The sequence below is a fragment of the Eleginops maclovinus genome, chromosome 6 (assembly GCF_036324505.1).
Source record: "Eleginops maclovinus isolate JMC-PN-2008 ecotype Puerto Natales chromosome 6, JC_Emac_rtc_rv5, whole genome shotgun sequence".
NCBI classification, from domain to species: Eukaryota; Metazoa; Chordata; class Actinopteri; order Perciformes; family Eleginopidae; genus Eleginops; species Eleginops maclovinus.
The window spans coordinates 9,505,527-9,525,194 of record NC_086354.1 but is presented as its reverse complement, the minus strand read 5'-3'; the positions used below and the strand labels follow the sequence as shown (position 1 = coordinate 9,525,194).

The window sequence follows — 19,668 nt, the reverse complement described above, 5'->3', positions numbered from 1 at the left end:
AGTAATTAAGGTGCTCAAATCATAAGCTATGATATTTCTGTCTTACTTTATAGGCACACTTATTATATTTTTTAAATTTTTCCTTCATTTGAAATCTCACCTATCAATTTGCACTGTGTGATGGTTATTAAAAAGTTGGATAGGTATCCTTCATATGGAAACAAAGTACGGTGGACAAAGTTCTTCTTTTAGGCTATTTAAGTCCTGCATTCAAATCATACTTAATTAAAAGTTCTACAGTATTAGCATCAAAATATATTTTAAGTACAAGAAGTACTTCAGTAAAAAAGAGGCTTTGTGCAGAGTCATGACAGCTTATGCATATTTATTATATTGGACTATAAATATGAATGCATTGTTTTGTTGATTGTGCTTCCACCAATGGATCAATAAAGTATTGTTTAAACTTATACAAATATTTGAGAATTTAATTTGTTACTTATATTTTGTATCTAAAGTAAAGCGCAAGTACCTCACAATTGTATACCCAAGTTGAGTAAATGTACATACTACACAAAAAACAAATTTCCCAAATTGCAGCCGTAGCTTTTTTTTTTAAGTATATGACTCTGTTCATAATGTTTTTTAATTTATTTAATCCAATTTAACAAAAAATCCTGATACAAGTACATCAACTTTTTATACTACGTTTTGATTGACCAAGACAGAGAAAATTATACTACTGTACATGGTGGCCCTTTTTAGGGAAATTAATCTACTCTTCAATATATCCAGTTATTTTCCCCTTGCTAAAAAAACGTATACACATCCTAACTGAGCTTCATAATGATACATGTAAACTCCTTCTGCAAACAAAAACATGGGAAAATCCATGTTGTGCGTGCCTACATGGAGGACCCCTTATTTGTCCACGTGGAGGTAAAATTGGAAAAGCAAGTAGCAGGCTGGATAAACTGTGAGTGTGAATAAGTTAGGGCTCCTTAGGTTTTATTTGCGGAGCTGCAGGTGGATGCTTGGATGACATGACACTGTTTTTCTTGGCTCAGTTGCTGGCTGCACTTTATGGAAGTGACCTACCTGCTTGTTTTTGATGTAACTGCAAAATGATCACTCTGAAGTATGGCCTTATTTCTAATAAAGCTACAGACAAGTAAAGCTTGAGTTTAACATGCTGGTGCTTTCTGTAGATCTTCTCAGTTTGCTGATATATTGGCCTTTTATGAACATGCAAAATAATTAATTGTTTTTTTTCTAATTCATCAAAAAAACACAGAAGTACAGCTCTAGTTTCTGTATGCCTTTTTATTTTTATTTTGGGTTTCAACTGAGTATTACAGTTTAATGAGAATAAGTTATTTAGCATGTGCAAAGTCAAAAACAAAGAAACTGTACATGGAGCTAAACTTGTTTTCAATCCAAAACCTATTTGTTAGTCTATGTCAATGCTTCCCTACTTTAAATTATTTTATAGATAATACTTTCTTAATGTTTTTTTGAGTAGGCCTACTCAATATTAGCGTAGGCTATAATCTGCTCATCTCTGAATTGGATGCAGATGTTAATGAATGACCAAGAGTGTCCATCACTGAAGAATATTTCATTATTCAGGTCGGTTGCATCAATAAGTAAAAACAAATATATCATAGAAGCCAGTACAAAAGCACCACAACCATATAAGAGTGACTGAGAATCACATTGTAAATACCCACATTGACTGCAGCGGCGTTCATACAGCAGGCTATTTGGATTTCCATTATCGCAGTTCAACTCCGTGTCGCCAGAGGGAGGTAGTTGAAAGCCGGGAACACACCGGGTACCTGGGGAAATAATCGAGGAAACTCAAGAGATTCCTCTCCGTAGCTAGCACTAGCTAGCCGACTAATCTCCTGAGCAACGCAGTTGTAGTCGTTTTATTCGCCGTTTCAATGCCTATGTCTTCTGTCCTTTATATTTCAGTGAGTTTATAATAGGGCGTCAGTGTGAAAAGTGAGGCACACACCGACGGACAAGTTTAAAATACGCTGGATGTTTGGCCACTGTTGCTTTCTCCCAGGATGCTAGCACATAAGCAAGCCAGCTAGCTAGCCAACCTGCTAAGGTATCCAAATAGCAGAACTGTCCGGATGCTTTGAAAAGCAACGCAGCGAATTTGGGGGAGTTTCTAGTCGGCCTCTCATGATGTCAAGCAACCGGCCACAGCAAAGCCCCGGTGGGGCGAGCTCAGTGCCCAGCACGAGTAGCAGCAGTAGCACGGGGAACTCAAACGGTAGCGGTGGGAGCAACGCCATCACAAGTAATGGGAACAATTCTGCAAATGTTGTGCCCTCCCGGACCCTGCCAGGAGCCAGCGAGGGCGCCTTGTCGGGGCCAAATTTGGCAACCGTACCGTCGTCTCGGCCCAGCTTTGCTCCCCTGAGCAGACCCTCTGCGTCTTCAGGCAGCCGAAAGAAATCCCACCACCAAGCACCCCTTTACAACGGCCTCTTGAATTCATACGAAGATAAAAGCAACGATTTTGTCTGGTTAGTTTTGTTTACCACTCTTTTCAGGAAGTGTTGATTGTCTGTATGCAGTTGAATGTCACTGTCAGTGTTTAATAAGTTCAACTCTGACTTGCACTTAACTTTTTATCTATTTTTTTCCAGCCCTATTTGCTTCGAGATGATAGAAGAGGCACACATGACAAAGTGTGGCCACAGTTTTTGGTAAGTGTTCAGGTGTAGAATGAGACAGTGTGGGATACAGGTGTCCCAGTTTGTTCTAGAATAATGACACACCCGTTGAGCTGTTCAAACGCCCAGCACAGCAACATGTAGAAAACAAGTGGTGACAAATAACAAATGTGTTTTTTGACAATAAAAAAAACAACTATATTCTTCGTCATCTGTCCAGTTTACTCAACTCCTAAAAAACTGCCCACATCATAAAAAGTAAGGTTTATAGTTTCCAACAAACCAAGAGCAGTCTTTGCATCATTGGGATAATACACTAACGTTATTTGATCTAATATTTTTTAACAAGAATCTGACAAAACATGAATAAGCAGTAGACAATCAATCAGGTATTTAAAGATTATAGTGTAACAATAGGAAGCATTTACAAAAAAAACATGGACATAGCAACATGAGAATAGAGAAGCCAAAATTGTTGGTTTGGCATAGTTTTATACTGGCATTTTAATACTTGTATAGCTTAAATGTGTATAACTAATAACTCCTACTATTGTATATAGTTTCAGGTATACCACAGACTGTATAATTTTGTTATTTCTCCCTTCTGCAGTTTCAAGTGTATCCGCCAGAGTCTGGAGGACAGCAATAGATGTCCCAAGTGTAATTATATTGTCGATAACGTTGATCAGCTTTACCCAAACTTTCTTGGTAGGTATTTTGAGTCAGAAAGTGGATGTTTGTTTGTATCTGAACTAGGTGTTGCTTGGGTCTTCTCTGCATTCACTGATCCGTAAAACATTCAGTAATGCAAGAGCTGTTAAAGAGCGTCACATTTAGCATATGCATTATAGAATAAAAAATAAAAAAACGTCGTTATTGTTTTGTTTGCCGTTGAGTGTTTGTGACAATACATTTAAAAGCAAAATTCATATATACACAGCTGTGTTTTTATTGAGTACCTAGCATTTTAACTTTTTCCTTTACCCCATCCCCTCCACCTACTCCACCACATGTCCACATCTTCCAGTAAATGAACTGATTCTTAAACAGAAACAGAGGTCGGAAGAGAAGAGACTAAAACTAGATCATCCCGTAAGTACAAAACACGCACACCGCATTGTGAATCCCCTTAAACTCCCGTTCACTCACTATTTTTTAAAACGTTTTTTTTAGAAAAGTCTGTAACTGATCGGTGTCTCTGCCCCACAGAATGGGTCTAGGTGGCAGGTGTTCCAGGACGTGTTGAGTCCTGACCAGGAGAACCTGGACCTGGCAAACGTCAACCTGATGCTGGAGCTCCTAGTCCAGAAAAAGAAGCAGCTGGAGGCGGTGAGTAAAGGTTAAACAGGGATCAGAAATGTTGTTCATTTTTCTTTGGTGCCCACTTTTTGTTGCTTTCTGCTTCTGTTTTTGGCTGCTTTGATAAGCATAGTCTACAGTAGGATTCATAACTTCAAGGGAGTAGGATACAAAGTGACTTGCCAAATGCAATGTCCACACTGAGTAATAATAGTTAACAGTGCATGATAGCTAAGTCTGACCACGATGAAGGGAGTACATGATTTTGTCAATGAATGAAGCACAATGAATCCAGGGTGTCTGCAAGTGAAAGTCTTAAAAAACATTGATGTCAGTTCTCTCTTTCCTGCCTTCGAGGTTAACCAAACCAGAGACTGTATATAAGACTATTGTTTTGTGGATTACCATTTTAAAGCCTTTAGTTCGGGATTTTTTTAGTTACCATCTTGGTTTTTGTAGCTAAAAGTGACAGTATTTCATACGAGAGGTGGGGCTGCATACTATTAGCACAGCTAGCCACCAGGAAGAATGAGAAGAGCAGGTGATATCCATATCTGAGAGACTGACCACAGCATTTTTGCATTAAAATGAACAAACGTGGATAACAGTTTCGACTATCATTTTTTTTCAATCAAGTAATTGATTAGTCAGCTAAACGTTGGAGTTGAAATCAACATTATACAAGTAAAAACAATGAACATGTCAGGGGACCAACTGTAGTGCTCAAAGGTCTGGCAACCAAACATTTTTATAAACTGTATTTTCTGCAGCTTTACTCTTACTCTCACTTTTTTTATTATGTGATATCATGCATGCTGTCCGTCTCTTCACTAGGAATCCCAAGCCGCTCAGAGACAGATCCTTATGGAGTTCCTCAAAGAAGCCAGGAGAAACAAGAGAGAGGTACTTTAGTTTTAATATACATATAATAGTATACTGCTGTTTGTCCAGAAATGATCCTGAAAGCTTTCCACATGCAGATGTATTTATCTGTGTTTCTGGCTCTGTCGACAGCAACTTGAGCAACTGCAGAAAGAGCTCAACTTTCTCGAGGAGGACATTAAACGTGTGGAGGTAAACAGAGAATCTATAACTGTCATTCATAAATGGAAAGGTCGAGGAGGTGCACACATGGTTATGAAATCATATTAGGAAATGACAAAAGCGGGGGCCACTGGGCATCACCGGCTGAAAAAGAAAAACCTGTTTTTTTGTGTCCTTCTCCCAGGAAATGAGCGGCCTGTACTGTCCTATGATGGAGGCGGAGTGCACAGTGCCTAATGTGGAGGCTCCATCACCAGCACCCAGGTACAGCCGGCTTTGGTTTTTCTTACAAATTCTATCAGTAAAAGAAATGATTCGCCATCACAAACAAACAAACACGTTCAGCTGCTTTGTTCAGTACCATAGAAACCCAATGTCAGAGCACATGGTTCCTTATGACGAAGTCTGTCGCTCTATAATAACTACTATGTCTTTATTGTTTTGACCAGTGGCAAGTATTTATTTATTATTTTTTAGTATTTGGTTAATGTCCATGTTTTATACTTTCAAGCAACTGGTTAGAATCTAATGTTAATATTTATTCATTTATTTTTAGCAGTTAGGTAGTATCCTATGTTTATTTATATTTTAGAATTTGAGTATTTTCCATTTTCTAGTTTTTATCAGTTGCTTAGTGTCTTGTGTTTATTTTATATTTATTTTTAAGCTGTGGGTTTGGACTCAGTTTTACATTTTTTAGCACTTGGTTAATATTCAATTTTTATTTTTTGGTTGTCTCTTTATAGTGTATTCTAACTGACACACGCAGTATGTACAGTATATCTTAAATTGTGTACTCTACAGATACTATACACATTTATATCTTCCTACTGTTGAATGAAACTACATGCATGTATTAGTCAAGGTGATACGCATTCCCGTATAACACTTCAGAGCCTTATACGTCTGTTTATGTTTTTGTTTGTTTCTCGAGTAGCTGCAGCAGTATTATTGAGCCCCCAGACTACAGCCAGCCTCCGGGATTTGGTGGAACAACCCAGGTAAGCGAGAGAAACCCACATGCTGTTTGGATAGTGACTTTTAAATCCATTAGAAACCCTTGTTTGATATTTATGCCTGTTATTATCATTATTTTGTTGGATTTAGACTCACTTGCGATCTGTTTAGGCGACTACCAGGTTCATTTTTATTCCGTGTTGATTTTGACGGCCCCTTGACAAAAATGCTTCTGTTTTTACCGGAATGAAAACTCCATTTCCCATGAGCACCACCGCCGCTTAAGCAATGATTTGATACATGTCCAATGGGTTTGTTTGTTTGTTTGTTTTGGAAGCAAATGTAAGAGAAACACAACTCTTGCACGCTCTTCTATATTCCAAATACTATGTTGCCTGGTTTACGTTTATATTAAGCTTTGCGTGGTTGTTTTTCTTGACAAACATAGCTATTGTAAGCTACATTTAAGCCAAGACCTGAGCTAGCTTTGTTCTAGCCACTAACGTAAATGTATATATTAATGTAAAACCACGTCTTAAGATTACAAAGTCACATCATAAATATTCTTTTGAATCCCACAGTCCTCTCCATCTGTTGAATGACTGAACGAGGTTGCTAGTTGTTTGAGCTTGGGCCCTTTGTCCCTTTTTAGCCTTTTCTGTTTCTTTTGTCAATTCTTTTTTTTTTTTTTTTTCCTTACTGATCCTGCCTCTATCAGCCATAACTACAATATATAAGACACGATATTTTAATTCTTTGAAGAGAAATCTCCTCTGGCTTCCTTTTAACTGGCTAACGTATTACCACACTTAGCTGGGGAAAATGCTGACATACGCTCATCTGTACATTTTCAGTCAAATTGGAATGAGTTTCTAAAGATAAATGTGAGAATGACTTTGATTCAACTATACTCTTAAACATTTGGAATATGTTTTTCCAGGGCAAAAGACAGACCTGGTACAACAGCACCCTGGCGTCACGGAGGAAGAGGCTTACTGCTCATTTTGAGGATCTGGAACAGTGCTACTTCTCCAACAAAATGTCACGCATCACAGGTACATTTCCGTCAGTCGATGGGGGCATCTTTCTCTCACAGTGTAAAGGCAATTAGTGTTGCAATATCGCTAGAAATGTATCTAATTTGTTGATTCTGCACAAACTGGGACTATATTTGCATGAAGGAAGAACCCAAATGAAGCCTCAGTTCTTAAACAATGACGCCAGTGTTATTGCTTCAGTAGCTTTTTCCTAAATTGAAGACCACATTTGCCACAAACCTGCCTGCTGGCTGTCAGAGTGAGAGTTTGTATTGAAAAACTAAACATAGTGAAATGCACTCACACATTACAAAGAAGAACTTTGTTTTTGCTCAGTGTATTACACACGTGACATACATCTCCTCTTAAATATCGGATTTATCTTCTTTTTTCTATGGCACACAGTATATAGTGCATGTAGCCAATGCTCTTATTGAACAGTATTTTAATCATGTGTGTCCGTTGTGTTCAGATGAAGGCAGGAACCTGAACCAGCTGGATGATTTCATGGAGTGCCTGTCAAAGTTCACCCGCTACAACTCTGTGCGGCCGCTCGCCACCCTCTCCTACGCCAGTGACCTGTACAACGGCTCCAGTATTGTCTCCAGGTACAAAAAAATACATAAATTGAACTCGAATACAAGTCCTATGCACTTAGTGGCCTTGAATTCTAAAGGCCCAGCTTGTGGTAATATTAGTTTTATATAGAATTGAGTAGTTTTACGCTGTTTCTTTAATCTGTCGTAACACATTTTGCTTTGGTTGATATTGATCAACCCACTAACTCTCTATTACCCGTGATCCTGTGTTTCAGTATTGAGTTTGACCGTGACTGTGACTACTTCGCCATCGCCGGCGTGACTAAGAAGATCAAGGTGTTTGAGTACGGCACTGTGATCCAGGATGCCGTGGACATCCACTACCCTGTTAATGAAATGACCTGCAATTCCAAAATCAGGTAGGGGAAATAAAAGTCAACACTCTCATGTCCTACAATGGACAGTTTTAGATATACTGGTTGTAAACAGCATATTGCAAATATATAATGTATGTTTCTATTCGGCTGAAACAATGTCAATGAGTTGTATTTCAAAAAAATAACCCTAAGAAGGAAAAAGAAAGTCCCCATATTTCCGTTAAATATATATTTTTAAATCACATCAGTTTTGGTATAAAGAATATGTTCAATTATTCCAACAGAACCACTGAAACCATTATCTATGGTCTCTTCAAAGGTATTAGACTTCCTTTTTGACAGAAATATATATATTTTTAAATTTTAGCAGAATACTATGAATACTGGTCTACTGATTTGATCATTTGTTTGGTAAATGTAAACAAACACTTAAAAAACAATTCAAATACAATTCACTGTAGCTGCCATATATTGCCATATTGTCATTGTTTCTTTTTAGTTTTTTTACCTTTTAAAGTTAGTTGTATACATGAATTTGGTGTAAATATTTGTCTTTAATATCCCTATATTAATGCTTTAATAGTTCTTTTTAAAATTCTTATTTTTATTAGCTTTATATTTTTGACCTATTGCAACTTATTTTGTTAAATTGTTTATGTTCGCACCACACCAAATCAAATTCCTTCTATGTGTAAACGCACCTGGCAATTAACTTGATTCTGATTCAAAATGTCTGTTTTTGTCAGTGTGAATATGTCATATTTTTATTTTAAGGGATGATACATTTAATGTAGCTTTACATCATTGACTGACTGATAAATACATTATGCAAGCCAGCTTAAAATGTCCAAACCATCGTTGTTCGAAAAACCAAGGCCCAAGTCTAAAGGCATATTAAATGGAGCACTAAGTTGCGAGCTTACATCTGAAAGTGAAAGTAATCCTGACCTTGTTTCCTTACAGCTGTATCAGCTGGAGCAGCTATCACAAGAACCTTCTGGCCAGCAGTGACTATGAGGGAACTGTGATCCTGTGGGACGGGTTCACAGGCCAGCGGTCCAAAGTCTACCAGGTATGATACAATTATCATAAAGCATTCCTCTGTTTTTGATAAGGGGTCTGTTTCCAATCTGTCATGTCACATTTATAAGGTTTCTTCTGCACTTCTTTTTCCAGGAGCATGAAAAAAGGTGTTGGAGTGTCGACTTTAATCTGATGGACCCCAAGCTGTTAGCTTCCGGCTCTGATGATGCTAAAGGTAACATTAAAGGCTTTTTCTGAAAGTCGTCCAGACATAAATCATCTTCCAGATCATGGTGAATTTTTTTTGTTTGCTGCTGTCTTTCAGTGAAGTTATGGTCGACCAATCTTGACAACTCTGTGGCCAGCATCGAGGCCAAGGCTAACGTCTGCTGTGTGAAATTCAGTCCGACCTCCAGGTATCATCTGGCATTCGGCTGTGCAGGTGAGATCAGGATAGATTTCTACAGAACTGGATTTGAACAGAATTTACCCTTCTTCTTGTTTTAGTTTTAGTTTTTCTTTTTGTTCCTTTTCTTCTTTTTTGTTCTTGTTGTTTTTCTCGATCTTGTTCGTCTTATTACTCAGAATTTGTTTCTTGTTCTTCTTGTTCTTCTTGTTCTTCTCGTTCTTCTCGTTCTTCTCGTTCTTCTCGTTCTTCTCGTTCTTCTCGTTCTTCTTGTTGTTCTTGTTGTTCTTCTTGTTCTTCTTGTTCTTCTTGTTCTTGTTCTTCTTGTTCTTCTTGTTCTTCTTCTTGTTCTTCTTCTTGTTGTTGTTGTTCTTCTTCTTCTTCTTCTTCTTCTTCTTCTTCTTCTTCTTCTTCTTGTGATTAATCTTTGTCTCACATATACATCACACAGATGTTTTCGTAAGTATTCCCCTTAAAAGTCCACAGCATAGTTTATAAGCATGTCACAGTATCTGGTCCAATGAGTGCGGTTTATCTGTTTATTTCATACTTTAAAAGTCCAAAGGGGGGAACAAAAAGATGAGAATTACCCATACTCAAAATCCCAGGCAACAACATTCCCATACACTGTTGTGATTTATTATTATCATTGCACTCTGACAGGGCACACACACCTCACACAGCCAGCAGTCCGTCCCTGTGCACCATTATATTTCATTTGTGGTTTCACACACACAGGTGGTCCAGTCCAAAACTTCATCTGCTGTTTCTCCCAAGGGAGTAATACGAATTTGAACTATTCTTTCGTTTTAAAACAACCTTTTCAAGTTGCTAAGAAACTGCATATTATCCAGCGGTGGATTGCCCTGGCTTATTTACTCCATTCCTTATGTCTAGAAGGTCCCAGTCCCCCAAGCCCCTCCTTGACCTTGAAGGAGTTGGTTTAGCGCCTGGAGTCTGGAAACTGTCCTATTTTAGCATTGACAAAACCATGATGATCATGTTTTATCGTGTCAATTCTGTCTTTTTCATTATTGTTGTGGTTTGGTAACCTGACTTTAAAGAGCAGAAACTCTCTGTCAAATTATGAAGTGGTTCAGCAGACTGATTGGTGAGCCAAAGCTAAACCTGGAGACCCTGCACCTCAGGCATTTACAGCGGTTAACCATTTCCATATTAGATGATTACTCCCACCGTCTGCACTCAGAATTTAAACTTCTTCCCACGAGCCGGAGGTTAGTTGTCCCAAAGAGTAGAACCAACGGTATAAAAACAGCTTTATCCCAGCAGCTATTGCACAAATCAACAAATCCTAGGAGCATCACACAGATCCCTATTTATTTATTTATGAATTTTGTGGTGCCCATGTTTGTAATAGTGCTCTTCTTTTTTAAATATTTTGAGATTTGACGGAACAGGGTGTACTTTTATTAGAGATGTGTGTGTTGTCTGTGTTTGTTTTAAGAGTGTGTCAGGATGGATCCCTTGTCTTTTTATCTGCAAATTAAATCTACCTACAGGTACAAATAAAGAACCTAAACCTGAACCTGGAGTAAAGCCCGTAGGCGTAGTATTTAAATGTTTTGAACAGAGCTTGTATGAAACACAAACTGTCAGTCTTTTACAACTTCATCTCACATTGGCTGCCTGCCTTGGTTGTTACGGGATATGAATGACGTGTAGCCAGAGATTAAAGTAAAGTGCTGCCTTCAAAATCCTATTGAAGAAGAGGACTTACGTTTAATCCCACAGTAGAAAATCACATTTTCCCACTGTTGTTGTTGTTGTACAGCTACAATTGAAGTACTCGGTATTCTTCAAGCACCAAAAGAAAAGTACTAATAGCACTGTGTGTGTGTGTGTGTGTGTGTGTGGCAGAGATGGGAGTAAGTCACACGTATGCAAGTCTCAAGCAAGTCCCAAGTCATTTTTGTGAGAGTCAAGTCAAGTCATAGCTTAGGTCAAGCAAGTCACAAGTCAAGTCATAGAAATATAATAAGCTGGAACACAACCGTCTTAAAACTTTAAGAGACTGCAGCCTAAGTTTTATGTAGCCCTCCTTTGCACAAAAGGGCTAACAAATAGAGGAAGGGGATATAAGGCTAAAGAATAATTATAAATACTCACTAGGACCAGCAGGATCCGAATGACTAGGAACGACTACAGGGCCTGGTGCACCAAACAATAATTACCAGACACACCAGTACTCAACACAGCAGTTTATCTTGGGAACAGCAGCAAACCACTTCCTTTTATTTACAACCATTTTTTCAATATGTTGCAAAAGACAGTCCTTTTTTTAATGTGTTGCAAAAGACAGAGGACAAATAAGTGCAAGAAGGAATGAACTTGAACAAATACAACTTCTATGTCCACTACTCCTTCAAAAAGGCCTCACTCTCTCATACTGTATGTTGTGAGTATGTGTGTGTCTGTGTGTGTGTGTGTGAGGGGGAGAGAGAGAGAGAGAGAGAGAGAGAGGGGGGGGTGTGTGTGTGTGTGTGTGTGTGTGTGTGTGAGAGAGAGAGAGAGTGTGTGTGTGTGTGTGTGTGTGAGAGTCTGTGAGAGGGTGGGTGTGTGTGAGAGGGTGTTTGGAGGAGAGAGTCCCCTGTGTGCGCAACTGCGCATGTGTGATAGTGGAGTGTGTTTGCATGTATCAGAAATCACAAGTGGAACACTGCTAGCTTTTTCTTAACAATGGTGAAAAGCCATTTACAATGTATTGCATTTGCAGAAAATCAAATTTGACAGAACTCTGTCACTCAGCCGTGAACGATGGGGTCGCATTATAATCCCACCATGACTGAAGACACGCTCAAAGGTGCACTTGATGCAGGGATTGCCAAGACTCTTACCGCCACCTTGAACAAAGAGGGGAGGGTGTGCCTGTTCATGGCCCAAAACTGAAGGGCATTTTGTCCATCGCAAATATCCAAGTAGTGGTTCAGCTGAATATGGGGGCTTGAACCTGAATCCTTTTTCTGCCTCTTGCGGTACGCTGAAAACAGTCCGGATTGATGGTCTGGCTCCTCTGTTGTGGTTTGGTCCTCCTGCTCACATGGGGTTGGGGTGGTCTTAGAAGCCTCTTGGAGAATCAAATCTGATGAGTAAAGGCAAAAACAGGAAAGACACTATTGAATACTTAGTATTAGTAACAACCATGTAATGACAATCTGTATGAAGTGAATCGACACCACCCTCCAAAATCCTAGTTATAACATGGGTAAACTTTACATTTGATGTGCTATAAAAATGTTACATACCTTTAATCATCATTGACACAGACTCCTTGTTGTTTTCAGGGACCAAAACGTCATGGGTCAACCACATGGTGCCAAATAAAGGGTCCAGTAGAGCAGCCTTTAGGTATAGAGGGTCAGAAAAGGGCACTGACTGCATGTCACATGATTCTTGTACCATCTGGACATTCACAAAGACCCCCCTGAACCGTCTTTGGAGTGATGTTTGTAGGCTACAGATCAAACCCCCCATGAAGCACATATTCCCCTTTTCATTTTCCAGGTGGTGGTTAAGAGAAAGGATACAAGGTACCACAGCGCTTATGGTCACTTTTTTTCCCCCCTGCGTGAGGTCTGTGGCTTCCGCAAAAGGCTGAAGGATGTGCACCAGTTCTTTCATCTGATTCCACTCTCTTGCTGTGAATACTGTGTCCTTATGGCCCGAATCAGAAAGAAGTCTAGAAAGCTTAAGCTGATCACAGTTGAGCACTGCTTTTAGTTGCCTAAAAGTGGAATTCCAGCGAGTGGCAATACAGGCAGGGATTCCACGCTGACCAAACTCACACTCAAACATTTCTTTGAATGAGCAGCTTGTATGGAGAATGTGGCTCAACCTGGAGGCTTTCGCAATGGGTGCACCAACAATTCTGGTCTCTTGCAGGCCATCTCTCACGACCAGTTGCAGTGTATGTGCAAAACACTGCATTCTGCATTCACTCTTCGCCATGATAAAGAGGTCAACCCTCTCTTGATCCTCTGGTGACAGGTCATTCCACAGATCAGCATCGTCTAGGTCTTCTTCTTCCTCTTGACCTGGAAAGCAGGTGGTGAAGGCCTTCTTCATGTTGGCCGCATTATCACAGATAATGTGGTCCAACTTCCTTCTCAGCTTGAAATCTTCACACACCTGCTGAAACTCCTCAAAAATCCTTTCACCAGTATGTGATCCTTTGAAACGGCTGCATGCCAGTAAAGCCGACTTCAAGGAGAAGGAGTCATCAGCTGAAGTCATCGGCCAGTGTACTGTTACCCCAAAGAACCCCCTCATCTGTCTGTCGGACCATATATCTACAGTCACCGACACACTGTCTGTATTTTCTAGGTCTTATTTTAGCTTCATCCGTCGCTCAGCCACTACCTCATCCAGCTTCGTGGTTATTGTCCTGCGGCTCACAGGGGCGTACCTGCTGTCCACTACAGTCAAAAAGTGCTGAAAGCTTGGGTGTTCAATTATGGATAGTGGCAGGTTGCAGTCAATTATCAGATCCGACAGGATTGAGTTGCTGATGGCTCTCTGCTGTGGATGATTAAAGCTGTAGGTATTGCTTGGAGTTCTTGAAGTAATAAACTGCGATACCATTGGCTGAGTGGTGTCAAATGTGTCCTTAGTAGTGATGTGCTCTTCAAATCTAGACAGAGGGGAGAAGTGCAAAAAAACTACTTTTAGCTCATGTTTTTATTGCATAATATTCCATTAGTAAATACCATACGGAAATGAAATGGAGACACTTCTATGTTCTATACTACGATTTACTCTTGAAAGTGGCCCATTTCTCATTTATGTCACACATCTCTCATATATCATATACTTATACCTACATTTACAGTAATAGGGTTTGTGCATGTTGTTTGGCTGTTATACTTTATATATATGATTTAACCAAAAAAAAAACAGCTACATTGATGTGGTAGACTTTGGACTAGCAACTAGCGTTAGCTAGACCTGATCTGCCAAGTGAATCAATCTGGCAATTTCAGATAGGCTGCCGTATTTCAGTCAAATTGTCTGTTATTTGATAGGCGGGATCAATGTGAAACTAAGTCAACATGATTAAAACTTATTGTGATGCAAACAGTAAGCTCTTGTCACGTTTGACTGATGGAGATGGGATGTTAGCTGCCAGCTAACGTTAGATTAAAAATAATGTGAAATTAGCTCGAGACATTACTTACTTTTCTTTGTGTAGTCGGAAATGGCGGATGAAATTTGACGTGGTGCTGGATGTGTCGGATATTTTTGCGCTGCACACCTTGCACACGGCGAATCGTTTTTTTTGTTGAGTTGAGTAGTCTTTAAATCGAAATGTTATGATTTGGGGAACACTGGCTGCAGTAGCAGCAGAACTGGTAGCACCTTCCATCTTCCAAACCCCGACCGCTCTACTGTAGATGGCGGGCGCATCACCTAGTAGAGATTACTGGTTGCCAGGTTCGCCCACATGCAACAGGAAACATCCAATCGAAAATATTTTTTATTATTATTATTATTCACCAATTAACCAAGACAGCAATGACTTGTCTCAAGTCATGAGTAGCAAGTCCAAGTCAAGTCTTTTCTCACTGTTGATCAAGCAAGTCACAAGTCCTCAATCTGGCGACTTAAGTCTGACTCGAGTCAAGTCACTAGACTCGAGTCCCCCATCTCTGGTGTGTGGCATATTTCTAAATCACTTGTATTAAATCACTGCATTATACCTAGGCATTAATGTGTTTATCACCGCTGGTAAAGGTGGATCTGATTTTACTTCCTTTGTAAATTCCTGCTGGATAAATGAACATATAATTATGTCACTAAAATCTAAATATGTAGAGTCACTAAAGCTGTCAAATCAATGAAGTTCAGTAAAAAGTTTGAATTCCAAAATGAAGTGGAGTAGAAGTAAAAGATAGACAAAAAGAGAATACTGACTGAATGCACACCTTTATGTTTTTCTGCTGGCAGACCACTGTGTCCACTACTATGATCTACGCAACACTAAGCAGCCAATCATGGTGTTCAAAGGCCACAGGAAGGCGGTGTCCTACGCTAAGTTCGTCAACGGAGAGGAAATTGTTTCTGCGTAAGTGACTTCAGCCTATTTTGTAGTAGTATTGTGCTAAAATCATATGCGTGTATGTATAAAAATGCTAGTATTTATTTATCATTCCAATGTTTGTTTCTTCTGCAAAGTTACTGCACCTGTTCCTATCAGTGTTGGATTTGTTAAGAAAACTGGCAAAACAATTTGAGCCTCTAAAGTTTGAGTAAATGAGACAAAAACGAGACTTTGCCAACGTTATTAAACCCTAACTGTCGAGAAGAGTCTAGACTCAAATTTACCTTGGATCATAAAAACGTATGTCTTTATATTCATTGACAAAAAAATGAGATAAGATATTACTGTTGTCTATAATGTCCTGCAGCAGACTGTCATTTCTTCTGCTGATGTGCATTATAAGTGCTTTAGTTATAGACAACAGCATGACTTAGGAAAAAGGAACAAGTTGATATTTGGCTAGACTTCATTGAGTGAAATATTCTAAATAAACCGATGACAAAGAAAAGACCAGTTTCTATTGACTGAAATTATAACAAATTGTTCACTTTGATTTATATAAGTTAGAAAGGCCTAGACTTTGTCAACTTAAACTTGACCACACAAAAACAGGATAAGATTGACTAAATATACAACTAAAAATTAACAAGGGCTTTCGACACCAAGACTAAAACTTTACAAATATGAGCTGACAAATTGAAGGGAAATCTGATTTTGGGACTGTTGCTCTATGTAAGAATGTATAAAACATATGCTGACACACATTCATGGCTCTTTTTATTGATGTCTTTGTGTTTCACATAAATGCTCACATTTTCAGTCCGATCATAGATAATGTAATCCCTCCCACAGCAGTTTATCAGGTCATGTTACAGAGTCCCTTACATTTGCTGAGTCATTGTGTACTTACACCCTTAAATCAACAGTTCGACAGACAGTCAGCTGAAGCTGTGGAACGTCAACAAACCTCACTGCCTGCGCTCCTTCAAGGGTCACATCAACGAGAAGAACTTCGTAGGCCTGGCCTCCAACGGGGACTATGTTGCCTGTGGTAAGCATCGGATTGAAAAATATGAAAAGCCTATACTGCGCATGTTGTTAGGCAAAGCAAGGCACATGTTTTTATATGGCACATTTCAACGGTAACTGCTTTACATACAACATTGAGAGATTGCAAAAGAAACACATTATATAATAACATTGAAATACATTTAAAAATCTAAAATAATACAAATTAAAACAAGCTTGAATAGAATAAGAAATACAAGAAATACAAGAAGAAAAGTGACATTGCAAATTTGGACATGAATAGAAATTTGCTTTTAAAAAATAATAAAAAATAGGCATCAACAAAAATGAATAAAATAAATGAATTTGTAATGCAGCATTCCCTTGGTATTTGCTCAGCCACGCAGGGGCTTTACTGCAAGAAATCAACTACTCAAAATCTGACTGAGTTTTGAATATTTGTCACTCTTGGTCATGTTAGCACTTTGTGACAAAACAAAAACAATTCAAAAATGATCACAATGTAACCTTTTTATTTGTGTGTGTACAGGCAGTGAAAACAACTCCCTGTACCTGTACTACAAAGGCCTTTCCAAGACACTGTTAACATTCAAGTTTGACACTGTGAAGAGTGTCCTGGACAAAGACAAGAAGGAGGACGACACCAACGAGTTCGTCAGTGCCGTCTGCTGGAGAGCTCTGCCTGATGGAGTGAGTTCACCTTATGACACCCCTGTTCCTTTTACATATTATGTACTAGAAGAAAGATGGCTGTCAGCTCTTCCTGAATAGATCAGGATAATGATGTCCAATAATGTTTCGACGATGATGCTTTGTTTTTTCAGGAGTCAAATGTACTGATTGCTGCAAACAGTCAAGGAACAATCAAGGTTTGTGTTTTGAAATATACAGAAATCATGCTTTTAACTACAGTCCACATTTATCCTCTGGGGATTTTAGTCAAAACATCATGCCTGATCCAAGATTAACATTAAGACAGGAATTGAAGACAAACAATTGCAAAATGTTTATTGTTTTTTTCCAGTTCAGTTTTTTTTCCCATGCTATTCTGTAACTTAAATCATCCAGAAAATCAGGCTTTTTTTTCTCTCAAATTAGGACTTAATATTTTTAGTGTATTCCAGTCTTTCTCTTCCACCATTTTTTTGGTAGTATATGTTAAACTTTAAATAATGTCGTTTTTTTCTCACACATTTAACATTGCAGTACTGGTGTTTCTCTGAATATTACATCTCATCCACTGGTTCTCTATTTATCATACATATATTCTTTACCTATAATAGTCCTAATATGCAGTGGAAAATAATGTATTAAAGTTTCAACATGTGATAACATAGTTTGACTTCCATGTGGCACATTCATTGCAACCTATCAAACCAATAACTGTGTTCATCTTCTTTCCAGTATCAATGAGCTACGGATGACATAACAGGTCTGTCTTCTCTCCTACCAGGTGCTGGAACTCGTCTGAAGGCCCACCATGTCTTCAGTGTGCGATAGAACTCCCATGAGCCTCTCTTCAGTGGGCAGAGGATCAGTCTGATGCAGGGCAGACCAAGGCTGCCTAGAAGAGCTGAAATAAACCGAACCTGTCTTATTTTAATGAGCTACAGCAGAAAGACTTTGGACGGGTACGTCGGTATAGCAGGAGAAGATGTGCTGTCATTTTACAGCCAAGAGACACGCAACAAAACAAGAGACTTCAGAAAGCATTTTTGTTTCTTTTCAGTAAAGTTATATCGACTAAAATACAATGCCTCCTTATGGTTTTAGGTCAATTTAAAACATGTACCTTTTTAATCAAGCTATTGCTCTCAAGGGCACATCTAGCCAAATGCTACTAGTGTGATGCATTTTCCCTTTTAAAGGCCAAAGCACAAGACAAGAGGACATGCAAGAATGATGTATACACATGAAGCTTTTACACCCTCTCCCCCCTTCATTGTTTGTCAACCTCCTGTTTTTTTTCCCCTTTATGTGTAGTTTTTGTGTTTTTCATATTGGGATAAACCAGTTTTAATAAATATAATTTCATTCTGTCAAGCATATCGTCAGTTCCTTTTCTGACTTTGGAGGGCAGAATGTGAGGTAGTGTACAGAAGTACCAATTGTTTATGTTGCTATTGACACAACCTGTTTGTGATCACAGTAAATCTCATAACTTAAGGCATTGACCTGCATTGCTACATCAACTGGATTATTTTCCACGTATGTGAGCTGTTTGTTGCTTGTTGAAAATGAGAACCTCGCAGTATCCGATTTTGTTCTATTTTTAATGTAGCAATGGAATTACTATTTGGGTACTGTAGGGTTAAAACATCTGCATTCTTAATGCAAACTGCTGTCAGTTTCTGTTGATCGGTGATCTATGTTGACAACATTGACACAGAGAGGATTTGGTAAACACCGCCAATACCTACCTATTTTATGATAATTAAGTGAGAGGTGTTTTGTATTTGTATAACTGAATAAATTATTTCAAAACAATACTGTCGTGTTTGGTCATTTTTATTTGGCTTTCAAGCATTCTCGAGATGGGAGTCTCATGGGATATTTTGACGTTGTGGTTAAAAATAATCCATTACATCTTCATTCTCCCTCAAAAACTATTATGGCCAGTCGCTTTCCGTTCGAGCTCTCTTAATTTGGAAAAGTCCTGCTCTAAAGTGAAGGTTAATGATGAAAACAAAAAGAATAAGAGTACCGGTACCACAGCAAAAGGGAGACTTAGCTAAATTAAATTACATTACTCAAACAATTGTCCATCCTTTGAGTGTGTCTGCTCGACACCAGCAGGCTACTCATTCCCAGATTATGTTTCTGTGATGCTCATAAAATATCACCTGTCCAATAGCCTTATTTGCACTTTTTCACCAAACTCACTTCATTTATTTATCGATTTTAAAGATACCACCTGAGGCTGCCAGTCTGTCAGGCACCAGGGGACTGTTGGGGGTTCGGTGCCTTGCTCAAGGGCAACCCAACAGAGCAAAGGAATTGAATCGGCGGCGCTTTGGTTTAATTTTAAAATGTATTGTCATATGCACAGTAGCTTAAGTCCCAGGCTCCTTTAACAATGCAACATACATATATGAGTGATACATAACTAGACTAAACAGAACACATATCAAAAATATTAGTGTGAGAATAATAATGTTGCAAGTGACCAATGTGAAGGTAAAGGCATAAGAACTAAGAAGTAAACTATACCTGTCTAAATAGAATAAGCTTAGCTAAAATCGGAATCTAAAATATTGTACAGGAATAAA

At 38.7% G+C, this 19,668-nt stretch overlaps 1 protein-coding gene across 1 annotated transcript; it reads left to right on the top strand.

Moving 5' to 3' along the window:
- The first annotated feature begins 1,734 nt into the window (after nt 1-1,734).
- Nucleotides 1,735-18,886, top strand: cop1 (COP1 E3 ubiquitin ligase). Its single transcript, XM_063886628.1, has 20 exons — nt 1,735-2,483; nt 2,607-2,666; nt 3,244-3,341; nt 3,661-3,725; nt 3,843-3,962; nt 4,767-4,835; nt 4,947-5,006; nt 5,161-5,240; nt 5,914-5,977; nt 6,874-6,988; nt 7,443-7,578; nt 7,785-7,928; nt 8,850-8,958; nt 9,063-9,144; nt 9,235-9,351; nt 15,277-15,394; nt 16,297-16,421; nt 16,929-17,089; nt 17,224-17,268; nt 17,853-18,886. The coding sequence occupies exons 1-20, from the start codon at nt 2,137-2,139 to the stop codon at nt 17,868-17,870; spliced, it is 2,133 nt and encodes a 710-aa protein (XP_063742698.1). The 5' UTR covers nt 1,735-2,136; the 3' UTR covers nt 17,871-18,886.
- Nucleotides 18,887-19,668: the final 782 nt, after the last annotated feature.